Source organism: Cornus florida, unplaced genomic scaffold (assembly GCF_030987335.1).
Source record: "Cornus florida cultivar Cherokee Brave unplaced genomic scaffold, ASM3098733v1 CherokeeBrave_3.0.0_Hap2_Chr08, whole genome shotgun sequence".
NCBI classification, from domain to species: Eukaryota; Viridiplantae; Streptophyta; class Magnoliopsida; order Cornales; family Cornaceae; genus Cornus; species Cornus florida.
In genome coordinates this window covers 22,089,987-22,111,975 of record NW_026775578.1, presented here as the reverse complement: position 1 = coordinate 22,111,975, position 21,989 = coordinate 22,089,987, and the positions used below count along the sequence as shown (strand labels likewise).

Genomic DNA, 21,989 nt, shown 5'->3' with positions numbered 1-21,989 from the left:
TAGTGCAGAATTCTTTTATTTATTCAAGAAATATAATAGAACTTAGACATTTAAAAATCGTTGAACCAACACTGGAAGGGAAACAAAAAGAAACAAAGAACAATAACAGTTAATCAGAAGTTAAGAATGACTGGTAGTGAATTTAGGGGTGATTGCTGGGAGTGCAGTGAGCTGGGTGGAAAGCCAAAGGGCCTGCTGCATAAATCACGGCTTCATAATTCTTTCCAAACAATCTTTTGTTCTCATAGCGGAGGGGGGAACCATTGAGTCCGTAATTCACATTGGAGAAGATGTTGCAGTTTTCCAGAGGAGATGAAACTAGTTTGACATGGCACGAGTGGAGAGGATGGTCCAACAGGTAATGGCCCATCTTAAACCCTTTCATTTGTCCATAGAAGTACCCGTGTGCATCTGTTTCAAATGCCTTGTAAAAGCTGACTCGGTCTTTGTGGTCTTTGCAGATAACACTTACTTGAGCTGCAGGGATGGGCTCAGCCCCGGCCAAAGACCATGTCCCGAAGTGCTCACAGCTCTGGCAGTAGACCATGCCTTCGACCACCACATCTACATTCTTCTCCACTGTTTTGGTTGAGGCGTCTTCAGAAGCAGTTGCAGAATAGAAAGCCAACTGGAGCAGGAGCAACGAGAGGACAACCGCGAGCTGGCTGCTTGCCATCTCTAAGGTGTGATTAGGGTTGTAGAGACTTGAAAAATAGCTCTGTTTGATGAAGAGAGAGTTGGATGGGGGTGGTATATATAGTTTTCTTGTGAGAATAGTTGGTGCATTTCATGAACTTTTGCCATAGACGTGGGGACTACTAAACTCCATTTCATAAACTTAAGTAGTTGAAAAATGGTTTGTACGTGAAGGCCACCTTCAACAGTCCATTGTTTATTATGATCATGTCGTACTCTTATTCTCCATTTGGGCCCTCGGGGGTGTTTTTATTTTATTTGGGCTGTCAATTTCAGGCCTGATCTGTGTGGCCTGCCCTGTTTAGGCTCCTGCAAATGATTGACATTGGGTTTGTCAGGGCCCATTTATATTGGATAACTTTGGTTGTTGGTGTGTCAGGTGTTTAACTTGTTTTGCCTGAAGGTTTCATTTAGTATTTATTTATTTTTTGTATTTTTGGGGTAGGTAAATACTGGTACACACCATAGTTGGGCGGCTTGAATCCCTTACCTCCCCTATGAAAGACGAGAGGTTATACCAGTTGAGCTAACAGCCAGTGGTAGGTTTCATATTATTACTGAAAAAAAGGGTATATTTTCATTTGTGCATCTTCGCAGCCAAATCCTAAAACAGCAAAACCAGAAGAAAGATATGTACGCTTTTTCCTTATCTCATTTATGTACATCCACCATGTCCCTACAATAGATACAAGCTGTAACCACCTATTGGCAATTCCTTCAAGCCTCGCCGATTAAGGACACACAAAAGAAATTTAATAACAAGCTGAATATCACCTGTTAGCTTGATGCTATGGATATAATCTCGAGCTCTGCAAAGCAAAGCGACGAGAGTTCTGAGGTTGCTGCATCAGGTCCTATTGCTGTTATCTCTCTCAATCTTGCAGAAACATCTCTCATTTCCTGTCTCTGTGTTGGGTCAGGGTGAACACAGGATATAATCACTTCACCGAGTTTTTCAAGCTGCTCCACTCGGAAATGTTTTAGAGTAGGATCCACCATTTCAGTGAGGGGCTCTTCCCCTCTCAAATAGTCAGATAGCGAGTCCTCAAGCGAGCCACCATCTACTGAGCCAGGGAGTCTGCCAGTTATCATTTCGAACAATATTACACCAAAGCTGTAGACATTACTTGCCAGATGCAAGTCCATCTTAGCAGCATCTACTTCTTTCCAAAAATCAAAATCCGAGATCTTGGCTGCATAGTCTTCAGTGAGATTGACAGTGGTTGAGTTCAGGTTTTTGTGGGATATGGGTGGTGTCATTTGGTGCATGTGGTCGAGGCAGTAGGCCATGCCCATTATAATCCTCATCCGCATACCCCAGTCCAAGTGTTCTGCTTCTTTTACTGCAGAAAGGGAAAAAAAAAAAATGAAATGGCTATCAACAGAAATCAATTGCGACAACAATGCACAAAAAAAAAAAATCCTAAACATGTTCCTTCTGAAGTATACATATAATACATGATTAAACAGTTCTTAATATCTCTCTCTATCCTCAAATTACTAACCTCTACGTTTGTATATTGTCAAATGGAAGATTTTCAAGTCGCTACCAGATAAAATTCCATGCCACGTGCATAACAGGATTCAATGTCGTATTTCACAGACGATTTAAGTTCATGGATCATTATAAAAAATATTTCTAGATAAACATGAGACAGTCAAATGTATCAGAATCATCTTGCCAAGTCAAACGTGCAAATTAACTTTTTTTGCATTACTTTTAAGAGAAGTACAATAAACCGAGTCATTTTGGTGGTGACATTTGCAAATCAACCCTAAATTTTTTAGTGTAGTGGGTGTTTCTAATACTGAAATATGAGAAAGTCAAACATTATTTTTCTCAGGTATGTATCAAATTGATATTTACATAGAAGAGTTCCATTAGGTTCTGATGGTCCCTGAGATTAGATACAAATCAAATGGTTTGGAGTTTCATCTGAGGTTCCCTTAGAAGCATTAATTGGCGAATCATGAACCCTAACTCATACGCAACATGTTCAGTAATAAAGAATGTATCAGCATCTCAAGAACATGTGCTATTTCATTTCAGATTATTATTGGTCTGTCATCACAACCAAGCATAAAATAATTAACAAAAATAACAAATGAAGGCAACTCACTATGCAAATGCTCAAAGAGTGTTCCATTTGGAGCATATTCAAAAACCATCATTCTAGTGAAAGGCTCCTCTTCCTCGCAAAACCCGAGAAGGTTCACAAAATTCTTGTGGTTGATTTTTGATAATGTGTCAATCTGGAAACATCACAAAATTGATTTATTCAGGACTGTTGGACCGAACCAAAACCAAAAATTTAGTGTGATTAATCTGAAAACTACCTTGTTCCTGAACTGGACTTCCAGATTCTTTGACCAATCCCTGGCAGATGTAACTGCAACAGATGTAACGGCTACTTCAACTCCATTGGACAGTGTCCCTTTGTATATCGTGACAAGTGATGAAGAATGAATTACGTTGCTGAAATCTTCACAAGCGGCATCAAGTTCTGATCTCTTGAGGTTTGGCACAACTGAAATTTAGAATCATGGTCGTGCAATAGAAACACGAGTTGAATCGATTAGTATTTATACCACCATATTTATTACTTAATGTATATTTCAACAGGGCTGTGGGGGCTGCCTTCTTTATAAATCGGATTCGCAACGTAACAAGTTTTTTTAAAAATAATAATAAAGGATTTTCCATCTATAGATTTTAAGAGAAGATACTTTTATGTATCAAACAGTAGTCCAATAACAAAACTCAAAAAATGTGCCCGTGTATTCAAATATTTCTAGAAGGAAAATAAATATTCACCATATCTGACGAATAGAAACTGAGGTGTTTGTTGATTTTAAATATTTGCTTTATATGTAATAGGAGGTTTTCAAAGTTTGAATTACTACCAGAGGTAGTCTTAGAAGGCAACTATTAAACCAATCCTCTGGCTGTCCTCAGACTATAAACAAGAAAAGTTGATTTATTATTGTGGGAAAGAAAAATTACCAGTTACAAAAGTTTTTTGCAGCTGCCCACTTGATCCTGAGGCCCAAGATTTGGTAGCAGCCACCCTATTGCCTCGACAGAAGAATATACCAATGAATAAAATGAATAGCAACACAGAGCCCCCTATGGCTACCGACATTATTAGAACTCTATAATGTTTTCGATTTGAACTTGATTGGTGTGTGGGGAAAGGTGTTGGGGCAGAAAAAGGAGGTGATGAAGGCTCTGATGATGGAGATGGTGATGGTGATGGTGGTGGTGGTGGTGGTGGCGATTTCTTTCCTTGTCCTTTTGACGGATCGTTAGCTGATGCTTTTAGCAATCTCCGATGAGTTGCATATCCGGACTGAGCAATGTTCCTGCAAAAAGATAAAAGCAGCTGTCATGAAGCTAACCAGAACAACAATAAGCCATCATGGTTAAACATAGACGCTGAACATGAATGTCAACCGGAAGCCATTTTTATATAGGCCTACAAGGCAAGAGACTATGAAAGATTGTACAGCTTGCTGGTGTTGTACAGCAAGGTAAACTCATGATTCAAACACCACAGTAATGATATGGTAGGCAAGACAAATTTCATTTGACCTCTAAATCAAATAAACATTGCACTGTCTGCATGAAAATCCTAAATGCCCTACCTCATTGAATTACTAGATTATGCGAAACAAAAATGAGTTCAAATTGACTGCACAAACATACCATGAGATGAATCTTTTGTTGCTAGATGATCTTTGCAGAACTTTAAAAAGCCGGTTCTCATCTACTTGAACTTCAGAAAGCATTTTGAGCTCATTAATTTCAGGAGATATGTTACTGAACTGCTCATTGTTGTCCAGTAGACTGCAAAATTATTAGAAAATGAGTTACCATGAGCATGAAAATTTTTTATTTTAGTGATCAAAATTAAACAATTATTATATTAAAATAACCTTAAAGTAAAAAAAAAATTGTCAGGAAAAGTAAGAATGAGATAACACACTGTTTTATCACAATCTTGAATTATATTGGCCAATGTACTGTAAGCTCAAGAATCATTGCTGGAAACATGATCAGAATATAGACAACTTGGTAAAGAAAAACCATTTGACTATTGAAAATTTGTGGAAAACCTCAAGAATTAATCAGTTGAAATGATGATCTGCATTTTTTGCTTAGTGAGAGATTTAATTGAGAGTGAAACCCTACAAAAGAACTGCATTTTTTGTTTTGCTAGAGGAGAAAAAAAGATATTTTATTGAGATGGAACACAGTAGCCACGGGAAAAGAATCATTGAAGGCTGTGTTGGATTTAGTAGAGGGAGACAATTTAAATAGGTTGGTACTCATGAAAATACTTTATACTAGTTTTAGTAAGTAAGTGTATTGACCAAATCATCCTCAAAAGGTTACTGATTAGCAGTTATTTTAAGGCTGGTGTATCTTTTTCAAACTTTAGGTTTGGTCAGTGATCTCTAATTTTCCCAAAGGAGGAAGAAGCTATCATTAGAAAATTTATATAATGATTAGTGTCAACTTACAGAGTTGCTCGTGACAGATTATTGCCAAGTTCAGAGGGGAATGGTCCACTGAATTTATTGTATCCAAGGTCCAACAGCTCCAACTCTTTCAGCTCTCCAATCTCTTCAGGAATGATTCCGGAAAAAGAGTTATTGCGTAAAATACTGCAGAATTGCACAATAGAGAGAATGCCCATAAAAAAGATTTGGTATACAGAAAAATGGTTCTTCTTAAGATGAAAAACAACAATATGTATTAATAGAGCATTTGCCACAAGGAAATAAATATAATTTTACATAGATTTTATGTGAACCAGATTTCTTAGATCAGGAGCTAGTGTTCCTCCAAGACAGAGATCCTTCAAGTTCCTGTAAGATTTACAAATATAAACTAGAAATGATTAAAAGTTTAAAACCCATCAACCATTGAAATCAGAATTCCCAATTACGTATTATGTGTTCAAAAGTATAAAGTTAATTCAATTCGCAACGTTGATCCCTTAACAACTCAATCACCATTATTTATCTTAAATATTCAACACAATCAGTACTTATGGCGTCAATAAGAAATGGAAGCAATCCCGAATATAAGATGGCTAGATACATAACCATAATTCTTTATTTCTCGGGCAGGTGAGATTTATACTAAACCACTTACATGTCAGATATAATCACAAAAACAATCATCATTTAAGTATTGCTTTGACACACAAAACATGTGTCCTCATGCTTGTCAATCTAAGCTTTTACTAGTAGTATATAACAATGATCTCTTACAACAATTGCTAAATAAATGTATAAATGTGTCAAGAGTGTATATTAGCTCCAAAATAATTCATTCCTTGCAAAAAGATTGACCTTTTTCCATCAAAGAATGAATTCAAATCCCGAGTGGATAAACTAATCCCTTTTTTTAATCCGAAACCAGCCAAAAAAAAAAAAAAGCATCATAATAATCAAAAGCACAAGAAAATATAAATTGCAACAAACAGCAAAATAAACTTTTATCTATGATTATGCAAAACCATAATTCACAATAATTGTAGCAATTTAATACAAGAAATACTCACAAAACCACAACATTTCCATCCGAGCACTCGACACCAAACCACCAACACGGATCAATTACTCCAACTTCATCATTCCAATTAGACAGGGCACCAAATGGATCACTCACAACCCTTTCCCTAAGTTTCAACAATGCCAAACCTGCAAACAAACAAATCAAAACACTCCACAAAATCACATCCTTTCTAAATCTCAATTACACTCTTCTTAATTGATGAGAAAACTTTTATATATATATATATATATATAATTAAAAAGAAGAGAGAGAGAAGTTATATGTTATTTTTCTTCTTTTACATTTTCTTCTGAGTCAGTCACACTACACTACAAAACTCTTACCTTCTTCGTTGAGAGACAAACAAAAAATCAGATTCTGAAATACCGAAAACAACATCACCAGCAACACCGTCAAGCGATGCTCACTGAATCTCAAAAGTTCGATCATCGCTACATTAACTACCAAAAACCCTAAATTTCTTAATTCGAACTCTAATCAATCAAGCACAAGACAAACCCAAACGAGTTCTTAAGCTAGGAATCCAATCACGAACTGGGTTGACTCGGAATCAGACACAGCTCGAACGCATCAAATGACCCAAAATTTGAACAACCGAGTACAGCATGTGAAGATATAGATATAGAGATAGTATATATTAAAAACGAGTTCCGTGTATTTTGTAAACTACCCAAAAAAACGGGTGTGAAGTCACTGAAGTGTGAACCCAAAATTATATATATATATGTGTGTTTGTGTGTTTGTATAAATATATAAGTGGGTGTAATTGTAGGTGATGAAGTTTTACTGGAGAAGAGAGGGTTGGAGTTTCAGGTGGCGGGTATGACCTTTTCAAATGATACGGACATGCGGTGAGGATGTGTTATATTATATCTGTTTATTAATTCTCAAGTTTGGCTAAAATTATGTTGTTATCTCAACTAAATTACTAGTATTATTAATTCTTAATTTCCATAGAATTGTGGCGTGTCATTATCAACTGAAGACAAGAGGGTGAGATGTTACAAGGTACAACCACTCTCATTTCATCTCTTGCGCCAAATTTCATATTAATTAGAATGATTTTCAAATGTTAAGATTGGGTTTAAATTTTTTTTTTTCCAAATATATCTACAATTATGTTATGTCATTACCAACTAAAGAGGGTGGGATGTTACAAGATAGAACCACTCTCATTTGATCCATTGTGCCAAATATCTTATTAATTAGACGATCTTCAACTTTAGGATTGATTTTTTTTTTTCGTTCTTGAGGTACCAACCAAATAGTTAAAAAAAATTTAATATAGCCTATTTGACAATTGTTTTTTGTTGGGAAAGAAATCTGCACAGTCCGGTACAACACCGTTTTTCTACAAAGATAAAAGGAGAAGATCGATAAATCTTGACGACACTGGTGTGGTGCCTGTCAAGAGCTCTCCCACCATCAAATCAGTTGCCGGAGGTCTAAAAGAAAGTCCGGGATTTAATAATGGTAAGGTCTTGTTCTTATAGCTGGCTCTCCCTCGGTTCGTTGTGAGATCAGAGGAGATTTGTTGACGAGATGATCTATTCCTTTAAATTTCAAATTGTGCCGAAATTATCTTTACTCAATAGAACCCCTTTATCTTACCTGTTTAAATTCCCCTTATCAGTTTCCGTTTTACAATTTTATTTTCATTCAAAAAATTTTTTTAATATTTTTGTTATGAAATGTGTTCAATAGTGACTAAAAACATAATTGGTAATGTAAACTTTGTTTAAAAAATTTTAAAAGTAAAATTTTTAAAATATATTTAATAAAAATATATTACAAGATTGAGAAACGAAATTGTTAATTATAATAATTTTTATCTTTGGTTTCACTACGTGACATGAATGTCATTATTCTTAGTCTAATTAAAAGTAACTTTCAGTTTAATTAAAATTTGTTCCTCCTAACTTGAAATTTACATGAACATTACCAAAAAAAAAAAGTCATTGGTGGACTAACTCCGTAATTACGTTTGATTTTAAAATTTTGTACTCCCAATTGGCAAAGTCCAATTGGGTTGGTAGTAAGTCTTGGACTGATTGATAAAGTAATAAAGTTGAGGGCCTCTCTCTAAAGACATTGTCTTTCTTTAATTTATGTGGAAATGTGACATTTCTATTGTCAAAACCCATATTCTGTACTTACAAAGCAGTGTGAACTGTGATATATATAGACTATACAGATAGTCTTGAATCTTGATAGATTATGGGTTTTAAATATCAAAACACATAATAAGAATCCCATTTTTTTTTTGGGAATTTAAGGCCCATATGTGTGTGAATGCAACAAATGCACTTGTACTTCTAAAAGATTAAAGGCAATGACATCGTACCACCAAACTGCAACTTTTTTCCCACCAAAGAAAGCAACTTTCCCTCATAACAATCAAACCCACATGTTTTATCGACATGACATGGTCTTTGTTTATGTGTTCCTTTTCTTTGGGACTTCCCAACTAGTGCTTTGACCTTGACTGGTCTACCCCGTTACTTTGGGGTTTGTCATTTATCCAGAAGACTTTAATTTTGGGACTTGGTGGTATCGATCAATATGCGACTCGGTAGATGCCAATATTATAGCAAAGACATTTCATTGCTCAAGTTTCCGTTAAAGATACAATTGCGAGCTGCAATCTATAGAAATATAGGGCACATCTTTGTCCTTTACTTTTTCTTTTTCCATGTCTTGTATTCTTGACAAGCAGCATAGGGCATAAGTCAAATAGGTAAGAAGTTAGCTGATTCTGTAAGTGATCAAACAAGAGAACTATACTACTAAAATAAATAACTCCAAACATCCAATACTTTTTGCTAAGTTGTAACTTGTGAGTATTTATATGGGATCCTCTTTAGTACAGCACACGCGTGTAATGCAGTAAATGTTATATCGAGCAAGCATCCTCTGCGGTACATTAAACATTGGGAATAAAAAAAACAATTCCCTTCGTAGTTCATACAAAAGAAGAATGTATGCATAGTGAAACTCTAATTATCTCATTACAATATTTGCTAATAAATTGCAGTGAAGGGCAATAGTAATATATATGTGTGTGTCAGCTCGAAGATGCAAGAAGGTAACGATACTGATATTCTAACGATACTGATATTCTGGTTACAGCAGAATAAATCTAGAAAGCACATAGAACTCTTCTCAATTCCTTTTCCTATACTCTCAAGCTAAATATATCTTCCTGAATAATCCTATTTTTGAAAATCACAAGAAGCTGTATTAGAAATTAAATTCTGTATGCGTGATATCCATCTGAAGGCAAAAGAGAGATGACGCAAATTCTTTAATGACTCTGAGGTGCCACTTACCATTGTCACATCTTTGCTCCTCTAGAGATGAGAATGTCTCCATATGGCACCCTTTGCTCAACTTTAACGAAATCACGAGAAGCGAGAACTGCAAAAGGAAGCCACTAATCTCAGTTTTAAACAAAGATTGAAAAATTTTCAGGTTGAGATGACGTTTCAAGCAATAAGGTGTTACTATCACGGGCATAAAAGAATGCATGTAGATGAATACCACAAGTCTGATAAAAGAGATGGGCTGCCCTTTTTCTGTTCATTCCCAAGGCCAGCTGATTCAAGGATTCTATTTGAGCCGATCCTGGTGTGTCAAAATGCGTCTTCAGCTGCCTGTAGACAACAGGTTGAATGTGAAGTACACATTAATTATATTATATTATTAAGAATTGCTATAGGATGAAGAAAATCAGACAATTCTCCATGAGTATTACATTCTGATGGTTTCAGTTATGTGGTCAGTAGGTTGATTAATAATTGGATGCTGCGTTTGTGTAGGTCCAGTCTCCACCAAAAGATCTGCAAAACCAAAGCAAGGTGATCCTCTTTTTGTTTTGTTTTGGTATGTAAGATAATTTTAATTCTATTTAAAAACCCAAACAAAACAGAACACAACTAACTAACTAAACTAACTGCCAGCCACCTAACCACCTAATCATTGAAAACTGGCTCGTGGACGTTTTTAAAACAAACTAAGCAAAATAAGCTAAACAGAGACAGCAGCATGCAGAACAGGTCAATCGTCACTGGAGGACTCGTGATGCATCAGCAGCATCACCCATATCAATCATGGCACAACAAAATTCAAACTGTACCATAGCTGCTACTTAACCCAAACGAAACTAAGAAAGAATGTTGCTGCAATTGGAAGCAAGGCGATCCAATACTTCAAACCAGCAATATAGACACAGCTTGCAATTTAAAAGAATGACAAAGACAAATGATTTATTTACCATTCTCGGGTGCCAGGCCATTTTCAGACAGTCTTGCTAACTTGAAATTTGGATCAGTTTGTTGCCATGGATACTCTTCAGCTACCGGTTCCAGGCCACTCCCACTGTGTCTAGATGAAGAAAAAGGCCTTTTCTTGTTGGATCTGAACAGTTAGAATTTCCAATTATCAAAACCGACAGCTAAATGTTATGATGATACTCCAAAATTTGTTGTTTGTCAATATGTGAAGATCTTGTAATTATTTTGCCAACTCCAAGAAAATTTCTCCCTTGGTTTATGTTAATCACCTTAAAAATATATATATATACATTCTACTAACCGGCCTGAATTGACTTCTGAATTATTTGACAAGAAACCATGTCCGGATCCTGAGCTGGGGATGGATCTTACTTCGTCTCCTATAATATTAATTCCACATAAGCAAAAATCTATTTATCAAATGTTCCGTTGTGAGCATAATATATTCCTAGAGAAATGATACTATTTGAAAGGTCTAACACACCAGAATTTCCTGGCGTGACCATCCCATTGTTCATAGGATTGGTTCTTAGCTCCCCCACAAAGATCTCACTCGGAATATCGTTGTCATTGATAACTGTCCTTTGCTTCTCTACTGAAACCCCCAATGATTGTGAGCCAACTCCACTGTGAATTTCTTCAAAAGGCTTCACATTCAAGTATCTTATCAGATATATACTACTGTATTTTATCTTCTTCTTTTTCTTTTTTTTTTCTTCAAAGATATGGAAGAAAAAGACTGAGAGAGTAGCTTACGAATTCCAATGGATCTTGATAATGTACCCTTTCTGGTGGTGATGATGATGACGGTTCAGGGGGCTGGGGTGGGGAGATCGTCCCTGCATGGATAAGTAGAATATTTTTACTTCTATTCTTAAAAAAATAGGAGAATGTCAATGAGCTACTGTCAGGAAACTCTGACCAGGAGGTGAATCATGGGGAGGCTGAGTACTTCTCATCCATAGTTCCAAGAGAGGTGCCGGATAATAGATTTCTCTATTTCCAGTATCAAATAAACCACAAATTAGCACCACGGGAGGCAGTTCCATGAGGTTGGCTATCTTCATAGTAGACATGGAATTCAAGCACTGTAATGCATTAAGCACGAAAACCATTTATTGGAGGAATAATGTATCTTAAACTAAAACATCCTTCCATGGTTAATAGTAATGTCTAAGATACTCAAAACAAGGAAATAGAACTGGCAAGACAGTGTATTCTTAGCCTACTCATCCTGATAACTTTCGTGCAAAAAACTTGATTTACTTGTGGCAAAGCATAGTGGTTAAATTTGTTTAGTTCAACTGCATATAGAATGGGACATATGTAAGGTGAATGTTAACAATCGGAGAATACCCTTCTCTTTCTCCCCCTTCTTGAGACCATATCTGAAGCATTTTGAAGCCAAGACTGATATATGTGACCAGGGATGATAGTTTGTTCATAATCCATAACAAAGCTTGCTGGTTTTCTTGCTCTCTTTCGTGATGGGCCTTGCCTCTGTTGATTCTCCTGGAGCTACAACATCAAATTCACATTCTAGATTAGTTGGTTGTACATCAAATCATTTCATTTGTTTACCTTCACATACAAATGCAATATCTAAGTATGTTGAAAATTAATCCACCTGACATACGTCCTTGACTTCATCAGATTGCTGATTGAATTGGTCTTCAGGATGCTGATCGTGGATTTCATCAGCTGCAAGAGGGCCCAGATGTTAGCATATCTATCTAAGCATACTTGTTTTCTCTCTGAGGGTGTCACATGTGACTGTTAAGATAGATATTTTTAGAAAAGGTTCTTCACCTTTTACTCTTTTAAGGTTTTTGATCCACATGAATATCAAAAAATTTCTACATTTATAGGAGAAACATAGAATATATGAGAGAGCTACTGATACAGTTCTGTAAATGGACCATACGGGAAGAACTAGCAGCTTACTTAAAACAGAGTAATCCTCCCTATGGAGAGGATTAGCGACCATGTATGTTTATCAGCATTCAAATCATCTAGGATGAGTCATATAGATATGAAAGGCTACAGTATGGACAGTTCTTTATCAAGTTGATAGATGATCTTGAAAGGTTTTTTTTTTTTAGCAATATTTTTAAAAAACTGATACCTTCAAGGCCTCTATCTATTCATTGATTTGATTCTGAAGTTCTGAGCAATTAAATTTTAGGCTAAATTTTTAGCACCAATCATATTAGCAAGCCCTGAACAAATATGCATTTTTCAACTTTGCAGTGCCTCTAAGAATTAGAGGCATTGTTCTCTTGCTTACGTTTTTGAGGCTCCTCAGGAGGAGGTGGGGAGGGTATTAGAGTACTTGGGATTTCTGCGTCCTGTTGTTGACTGAAATTCAACTGCGTCTCTTCATCTCCTTCAATATCGAACCTGCCAAACCAACCACGGTTCAATACTTCTAACAAAGGCATTCATTTTTTTTTTTCTTTCTTTTTCAATTAGCTATCAAAACTCATTTAATAACAGTGAATCATCAAATATATTTCCCCTTTTACTGGAATAAAGGGGTTTTGGTGCTCGTATAACCAGAAGTTCTTGAGCTAATCCTTGAAACAGAAGTTCAGTTTACATAACCTCTGGAAAAAATTACCTTTCAAAGCGGCTGTAGGTATCAGTATCTGCCTGATATGGGTCAAAACGTTCGAACAATGTGATATTAGCAGCATCAACTGAGAGAGAGAGAGATGAGCAGATGAAATAGACAATAAATCTTGCAATATGTTATTCGCACTATGTCAACATAGATACAGACGTGTGTTTGTCAATCATGAAAAAGGGTAATATAGGAAAAACCAGAAAACCTTGATGGTAATTTTGTGGTGGATCTTCTTCTTCCCTGTGATTGTTGTTGTTGTCGACACAAGGTTCATCCACATTATCCAGTCGCTGCACGCCACAGAGAGGTTGAAGGATAAATTTGTAACCATAAAGCTAATTAGAAATAAGTAATGCCTAGGAAAAAAGAGTGCATCACCGAATTGGGGTGAATTGCGTTGAGAATTAGAAGGTCGGAATACTAATTAGGTTGCCTTGTGGTGCTATGAAATTGAGCAGTTTGTCATTTAACCTCGGTAATTAAGTGTTTTTTTTTTTTCAAAATTCAAGCAACACTCGCACGAGTTGGTCATCATTTCTAAGTAGGAATCAAACACTTGGAGCTACTTGGTTCAAATTTTTTTAAAAAAAATTCTCATTTTTAGGAATTAAAAATCAAAAAGTTGTACTAGATTTACAGTTCCTCATAACTATTTTTTTAAACACAATTTTTTTTTAAAAAAATGGTGTTTTCTCTTTTATAATTATTTGAAAATATTTTTGCAGTTTCATTTTTCTGAATTTTCTAAATTTGTGTTCACCATTTCATGTTTTATTAAATTTTTAAAAACTATTTTTTAACAATAAACCAAATACGCCCTACCTTTTCTTTCAAACAAAGTACTATACTATTTAGACTAATACTCCGTATCTATCAATAATGCTTCACTTATTTTAACCAATTCTCATACTTCAATTTGTGACATTAACAACTCACAGCTTTGAAGGTATCCAAAAACTTATTTTTGTAGTATGCATGAATTTTTTTTATATATATTTTTTTTAGTTGGTACCCACATACATTTATCTCTTTTGAAACTTGAACTCTAACCTTCCTTTTGAGAAGTAAGAGACCGGTACCGTTAAGTTACTGGCCTGTTTGTGGTATGCATGAATTTGGTGGAAAAGGAATAAAGATGTATGAACACAATGAAGGAAAATAAAAAATAGATGCCATGTATCAAATGTTTTTTTTTTTTTTTCTTTTTCATATGTATCAATGTTTGTTTGCAGTGAAAATTTTAAGTAAAGGAAAATTATTTTCCGACCCAAGTCCTCATCATCGAAAACTTGGACGAAATATGCATTCATTGGAGGAACCCATGTATTTTGAAGACTTGGCCCTAAATGGCATAATTAGTGTAAAACTTCTATTACCATTATTAATTTTCCATTAGATGCCTTAGAATATTTAATGAGTTTTTTTTTTTTTTTTTGGTTGCAAAATGAGATTTAATTACCATTGCAAAATAGGCTGTTTGTTGAAAACCCATCATGGTGGTTTCGGTAGAAAATCCACGGGACTGCTCAATCTCTCCAAGCTCTTCCTCACGATTCACAGGCAAAGTAACAGCTTCATACCTGCCAAAATGAGAGAATATATATAAAAGCTCTCTAAATTGACAATCCTACCCTCCATAGACCATGTGCCATGCCGCTGTGTCACACACCTCCCTCATGTTGTCCCCAACAATACGCTATAATACACTGAATTTAGTCTGGTTGTAACATGCAACTAAAATGTGACTCAGGGTATAAGATGACGCTACAGTACGCTCACCCTAAAACGTACAGCTAAAATGCACCTGAACTTAGTGCGATTCAACTGTAACTAAAACAACTCTCCAATAAGCTGCTTTTGAATCGTTGTAACCAAAGTTTCTACAATGCGCCGTCTATGAAACTATATGTTCGCACGAATTGACTGTAAAATTTCAAATATGCTACAATGCTCAGTGTGTGACCAACTTAACTAAAACTTGGCTAAAGTGCGCCGGTTTTGAAGGAGAAGAAGAGGGTTGGATTAACTTACTTGGCCTGAGATTTGCCCTTGGGGAGGAGCGTTGGGTCTGTAGCAGCTTTCACCTTCCATGCTTCGTTTATTTCCACCTTAGAAGATCAAATTACGAAACAATCGATCACCGTCATTTAAAAAAATGAATTAGAATAAAAAAACAGAGGAATTAAATTGGTACGATCATCGACTGAGAGTCGAAGTTATAGTACCAGAAGACGAGTTACATCATCTGCGATCAACACCAGAGAAACACAAAATACATAATCAGAAGAAGTTCTACAGATTTTTCCATTGAATCTGGGCAAAATTTGAATAATATATTGAGATTAAAGCTTACCATAAAGTAATTTTACTTTTCGTTCGTAAACAATCACAACTCCACCTGAGAACAAGCCAAAAAATTAAAGCCACTGTTAATCTCAAACGAAACGGAGATTGAAATTCATGTGAATTAATGGAACTTACCCATGAGAATTCCAGAGAGTCTCAGAGCCATTGGAACTGATGGATTTAAGATCTCTTCACTGTAAAATTAGAAAAGAAAAAAAAAATTAGCGAAATCAACTTACAAAATTAGAAGAAATTAAGCATAGTAATCGGAGATGAAACTAAACCAGATTTTGATGATGTTGAGCTTGTCTAGCTTTCTCCGATTGATCTTCGCGTGCATCGTTGCAGCCATCCTTCATTGAAGAGAGAGAGAGAGACACCAAAGCCCATATTCATTACATTATCGAACAGATATATCTCATTGGAAGAACAATCAAATAGAGAGATCATAAGCTAACTCACAAAATTTACAATCCATCATAAATTCTTTTACAGAAACAAAAAGAGTTCAGACAAATTACAATACATGATTGCATGAATTACAATCGATATAAGTCGATACACAAAAATAAACAGAGCATTTAGAAATTTCAGTTAATCTTTACAGAAATTAGAACATATAAACGTTTTCAATCAGGAACGGAGAGGGTTTGCAGATATTGTTACAATCACTATAAATTGGATTATTGAAAACTGAAATGAAGTCAGAACAAATTTAAACTCACCATATCTGCCCAAGAGGGGCTTTCCGAGCAAGAAGCTGATGAGAATAGAACATTTGATCGGTGGAGAGAGAGAGAGAGTCGTTAATGGCTGTGGTACAAATGAGCTATATATATATATATGTATGTATGTATGTAGAGAGAGAGAGAGAGAGAGCTCACATGTAAAAGGAGAGTGTGTGCTTCGAGTCACTGAAACTGAATACCCGCCACAGCGGAAAGCGAATTGGGAGAGCATGTGTTCGTCTGATAGAATAACCGGACAAACTACGGATTTTCATACTACGAGCCGTTTAAAATTACACGTGTATTAACATTATTCCCTGCCACATGGTTAGTAAAATATATGGTTTACGGATATAATTTATTAATATTTTTTTTAAACAAATATGTTCCGATGTAATTCATTTTTAGGTAAACTACAATTACATCTTCTTATGTTTACTCTAATTATATAGGTGGTCAAGAATGACCATAATTACACTAACATTTGTTATAGGCGTTAATAAGCCAACCACGCTTAAAAAAACATATGAAATGTCATATTCACGCCTTATTTTTATGTAGTATTTTTTTAATAATAAACAAATTAAAGGGGAAATAATTAAAATGCCATGTAATAAATTAATAATACTAATTTACACAATTCCATCCACTCTCTTATTTAAATGCCTCAATCCCTCTCCATTTGTACACCTTCGAACGCCACCACCATTGTCCATCCTTCTCTCTTTCCCCTCGCGGAACTACCATTACAAAGAGCTCCATATTACTTTTTCTTTCCAAACATGTCACGACTTGCATATTCTCTGTGCTTGCGATTTTCAAGATGCAGAGGATGTCTACACATATAAGTCTTGACAACTTCTTCTCGAAATAATGTGAGAAGTCACAATCATCCCCTTTTGGGACTCAGTGTCCTCATTAGCCTGACTTAGGGATGGTGGCCCGGAGGTTTGGGACCAGATCCCATTCTCCATTCCCGTCCCGTTTAATTTTGTTACCCCGTGCTAATCACCCCATAACAAATTACATAAACACCCCTCCACCCAAACCCTTACCCCACCCTCATCCCATGGCTTGTTTAAATCCCATATTCTTATACAAAACCAAAATAAGCAAAGCATAAGATTTACTTTCTTTTATTTTCTTAGCTTTCTAAGCAACCAAATAGAGGATTAATTTAAAAACCCTATATATAGAGAGATTTTTTTAACTTTGAAGTATTAAACCAAGAATTAGATAAATGAAACAATATTGAAAGATATTATTAAAGAGGACCTTATATTGCTTTTTAGGTGAATGAGATCAAAAAAGATCTATGTCTTGCTAGTCACCAATTGTTGAGAAGGCGAGAAAGAACAAAATCTCTGGCGACGACGAGTGAGGACCGTGAGGTAGATCTTTGGACGACGAGGACTCAAGGAATGAGGTAAATCTCTCTAAAAGGATAACAAGGTAGATGAGTGAGGAGTGATTTTAGGGGCTAGGGTTTTCTCTTCAGTCTTTATGTATATATACGTACATGGGCTATTTCGGTAATATGATATAACATGCAAGGGTAAGTTAGTAAATTCATAGTATAATCGGGTCGGGCTTCCCCCTAAAACTGATCAGTTTTTTAATACCTAAACACATCCTTACCCATTTACATAAACGATTTCTCAAAACTGTTTTAAATGAGGTGGCGCAAGGCACTAACGTGTTAGGGTTTTTTGCCATCCCTAGCTTGACTCACGTAAGTTTGTGCACGCTCTCTTCATTTTCAGCTTGAGATTAGTTGCTTCTTTTGGTGCTCATAAATTTTCTCAAAACAGTGTCTTCATGATTCAAGGGTGTCCACACATATAAATTTTAACAACTTTCTCTCATGAAGATCACAAAACAATTTAACACCTCTCTATATCTTTCTAACCTTTGCTCCCTAAATCTTTCTTGATAAAAAAGGAAGAGAAGATAAACCAAGTACTCATAAATCTCATCAATGCCAGCCCACAACACCTCATCCACATTAAATTCAAATCAAACACCATTAACCTCATCTCTCGATGTAACCTCGTCTCTCTCTCCCTTTATGTATATATACTCTTTCTCACAGTTGAGCAAGAGTAGGAAAGTATTATGGATTTTTTTTGTAATTTTATTATAAGCACATAAAAAAATGGAACACTACGCTAGTGGAATGCGAATATCGAATGTAGAAAAAACATTTATGAGGTTTTTTTTTTATATTATAAATGCATGTCTGTGCATATAAGTCGATTTCTTACTTAATGCTGAAAATTCATTAACTGTTATTATTCAACTTGACTTTTCGAGTAGGTTGACCAATTATTTACGTAAATGCATTACAAATTTACCCATAATATCATAAAATTGATAGAAATATGTGGCAAAGGTTCTTACTAATCATTTTCTTTCAGTATGGCCAAATCAGCATCCTCCCTTCTAAACTTGCGGACAGTATAAATAAAGAGCAGTGTTATACTGCCCGACCATTGTTTACCCGACCCCCACCGACTGCCCTACATGGCCGTCCACGTGTCAATTTTTTTTTTTGGGTTGAACCGGATGCCCCTTCTCCCTCCTTCCTCTTTTTCCTCTCTAACAATCGGCGACGAACCTTTCTGGCGAACATTCCGCAAGCACCGGTGAACCATCTTCTCCGTCAAAACTATCTTTCTCTCTCCAGTAAACTCTCTCTCTCTCTAAAAATCAGTGAAACCCATTTTCATTGTCAGAAAAAATATATATATATACAGACCCATTTAGTTTCTCAAACCCTTAATGAAATTGGGGACAATCGATCTTCATCTACAAATCCAAAGAGCTCAATCCATCACCCTCCATGGCCTCCACTTCAATCTCACCTCAACAAACCAACTAAAAACAAACCCATTGAGGCAAGCATGCATATATATATATATATATATATATGTATATCAATATAGGGATTTGTAATTACCCAAAAAAATATAGAGATTTGTTGTGTGTGTATGTTATCATGTAGATAAAGAGTGAGTTGAGAGAGGGGTTTTGGTAATATTGCTGATGGGTCTTTGGGTTTTGATTTGGTTTTCAAGGTCACATTCATGATACAGATAAAACATTGATGGTGGTGGAGTAGGACAGAAAAGATGAGGCTACTTAGCCAAAGGCGGAAACCGAAAGTGAAGACATAGGCCTTGAAAGTCAGAGTGGATGAAATTCAAGCTCAAAAGCAAAGAGGAAATCCAAATATAACAAGTGTGTTGTGAGGGATCAGTACTCTAAGATGTGAAGGGAACCGGTGTTTCACCTGTAACGACCCACTCCACCACATGGTATGATATTGTCCGCTTTGAACCTGAACCCGCACGGTTTTGCTCTTGGGCTTTACCCCAAAAGGCCTTTGTAATATCCCTAGTTTCAAAGGATATAATTAGCAATTAATTATTTTATTTTATTGTATTTTAGTTGTTTGTGTGTACTTAAGTATTTTTAATTAATTGTTTAAAGGTTTTTAAATTACAATTGTGATTATTTGCTTGATTGTCTAAATGTTTAATTGGTTAATTGAATTGTTTGTTTTAATTGAATTATATGCGTAGGTGGCATTTGAATGTGTAATTAAATGTGTTATTTTATTTACTTATCTTTAAAACGAGGTTGGGCTTGGATAGGATTAACGGAATGTTTGAATAATGTGAATGGGTACAGTTTTTACCCATGGAAGTATATACATGTATATATGGGTATATATGTATATATGGTAGTTTTAATTATTAGTATTTATTAATAATTAAACTGGTATTGTTTATCATAATTTAATATATGTTATAACTTTAGGGTTACGTGTATATTCTCACATATTTAGCCAACTTAGATTATAACTCTTGTGGTTGTTCTTTTTTTTTCTAGGATTAGAATTAGAATTAGGGTTTTAGTTTTCTAAACCTATAAATATATCATTAGACGTCGGCTTAGGGTTAGGAATCACTAAAACTTCATTCACAAACACTCGTTTACAAACAGAGAGTTATATAGAGAAAACAGGGAGAGAGATTGTAAGGAAAACAGAGGGATTTGCGGTCAGGGTTCGGCTGCGGATTAAACGATGGACCTAGGAGAAGGGAAGGTGGAGTAATAGGAGATTGACAGTGAATTGGACGTCGTCAGAAAATCTAGGAAGACGACGACAAGGTTTTTATTAAAAAACCATAGAGGCAAGTTCTTTCCTTTCTCTATCTCGTTGTCTGTGTTCTGTGCATCTTTAGACTGTCTCTAGGGTTTTAATTGATCATTAATTAAAGTTTACACGCTTGTTATATGCTAAATCAGATATCTGTATGCATGGAATTGTTCTGTTATAGTTCTTGTATCTCTGGGTTCTAGTCTGCGTTAGAAGCATGTTAAATCGGTAATGACTTTAATCACTGTAATTGATTTAAACTATTGTGAACAAGTCATGGGGGAGGATATTAGGTATATATAGGACTCTGAGGTTTAGTATTACAGATGAACAGAAGGTTGGGAATGGTCGGAAACGAAGCTGAAAGTCGAAACTGCACAAAAGTGGAAGGAGAAGGCTCTCAGAAAGGGAAAGCCGGCTCTGGGATGCAAAGAGCCAGCTCCCACTCTATTAGAGCCAGCTCCAAGGTTAAAGGATCCGGCTCTAGGCAGGTTGGAGCCTGCTCTAATTGTTTTAGGAGCAGGCTCTGTGATCCTATGTGTATACTGAAACTGTTTACGCGTTGGTTGGTTCAAACTGTGTTTGGGTTAATGTGATAGCTTTAAACATTAATTCATGGAGTGTTAAAGGCCTAGGATGCATTAATTTATTTATATGCTAATGTCTTAAACCGTAGGAAAATCTAAGTCGGAGGCAGTTTACGGACTTAACGGACCGGAAGGATTTAATGGTGCAAACTGTGTCTAAAAATTAAAAAGGGTTGGAATGTGGATTCCAAACAATATTACCATGCTATATTAGAGCCACCTTTAATAAATTAAGGTCTTGGTACTCATGGATTTAACCGTAGGAAAGTATACAACGGTTCAGGCGGTTAACGGATGGAAGGAGTTTAATTGCCTAGTTTAATTTTAGCAATTTCACGGAGTGTGTATATATTTATAAATCTTATTTTGGTTGCATGCTAGGATCATTTAATTAACAAGTTTGATCTATGCATATCTTGGATGTTAATGGTTGAAATACTATATTATTTTCTGAAATTACTTGGACTATGGATTTGGATTTTAATTGCTAGACTATCAAACTGTTTATGCAATTACTTAGATTAAATGCTTGGATTTTAATTGCTGGATTATTAAATTGTTTATGAAATTACTTGGATTATGGATTTGGATTTGTATTGCTGGACTATTAAACTGTTTTAGTAATTACAGGGATGGTATTTTGGGATTATAGTTGATGTATTGTTTCAATTCTATTTTATCAACTATTTGGATTATGTGGTTTTATGTGATGTACTGATTTAGTTGTTACATCATTTACGGATCCTATGCATGGTATACACCGGTATGGGACAGTGGTATACGGAGGGACGAATTAGATCAAAACGCTAATTCCAACCCATTCATACATACGGAATGGATTAACTAAAACAGTTAAATCCTACATGGTTTCATGTCCTGTCAACTAAAACAGTTGAACGACATATTAGATGGTTGTTTACATTTTCTGTTAATAGGAAGGATGGGGATTTAATTAAAACATT

At 35.6% G+C, this 21,989-nt stretch overlaps 3 protein-coding genes across 3 annotated transcripts; all 3 read right to left on the bottom strand.

Moving 5' to 3' along the window:
* Positions 1–9: 9 nt before the first annotated feature.
* Positions 10–1,200, bottom strand: LOC132270763 (non-classical arabinogalactan protein 30). The gene has a single exon (XM_059771964.1). The coding sequence runs from the start codon at positions 674–676 to the stop codon at positions 143–145; it is 534 nt and encodes a 177-aa protein (XP_059627947.1). The 5' UTR covers positions 677–1,200; the 3' UTR covers positions 10–142.
* A 117-nt stretch (positions 1,201–1,317) lies between these two features.
* Positions 1,318–7,137, bottom strand: LOC132270761 (probable inactive receptor-like protein kinase At3g56050). The gene is made up of 9 exons (XM_059771962.1): positions 6,607–7,137; positions 6,270–6,408; positions 5,497–5,568; positions 5,221–5,364; positions 4,403–4,543; positions 3,701–4,059; positions 3,034–3,224; positions 2,817–2,949; positions 1,318–2,039 (listed from the first exon to the last, which is right to left on the bottom strand). Exons 1-9 carry the CDS (start codon positions 6,710–6,712, stop codon positions 1,474–1,476), a joined length of 1,851 nt encoding a protein of 616 aa, XP_059627945.1. The 5' UTR covers positions 6,713–7,137; the 3' UTR covers positions 1,318–1,473.
* A 2,039-nt stretch (positions 7,138–9,176) lies between these two features.
* Positions 9,177–15,899, bottom strand: LOC132269857 (sister chromatid cohesion 1 protein 1). Its single transcript, XM_059771093.1, has 19 exons — positions 15,832–15,899; positions 15,683–15,741; positions 15,555–15,599; positions 15,427–15,446; positions 15,233–15,309; positions 14,661–14,781; positions 13,407–13,536; positions 13,196–13,274; positions 12,863–12,975; positions 12,212–12,276; positions 11,932–12,093; positions 11,498–11,663; positions 11,332–11,414; positions 11,060–11,222; positions 10,877–10,955; positions 10,557–10,699; positions 10,038–10,122; positions 9,824–9,936; positions 9,177–9,700 (listed from the first exon to the last, which is right to left on the bottom strand). The coding sequence occupies exons 1-19, from the start codon at positions 15,897–15,899 to the stop codon at positions 9,618–9,620; spliced, it is 1,854 nt and encodes a 617-aa protein (XP_059627076.1). The 3' UTR covers positions 9,177–9,617.
* Positions 15,900–21,989: the final 6,090 nt, after the last annotated feature.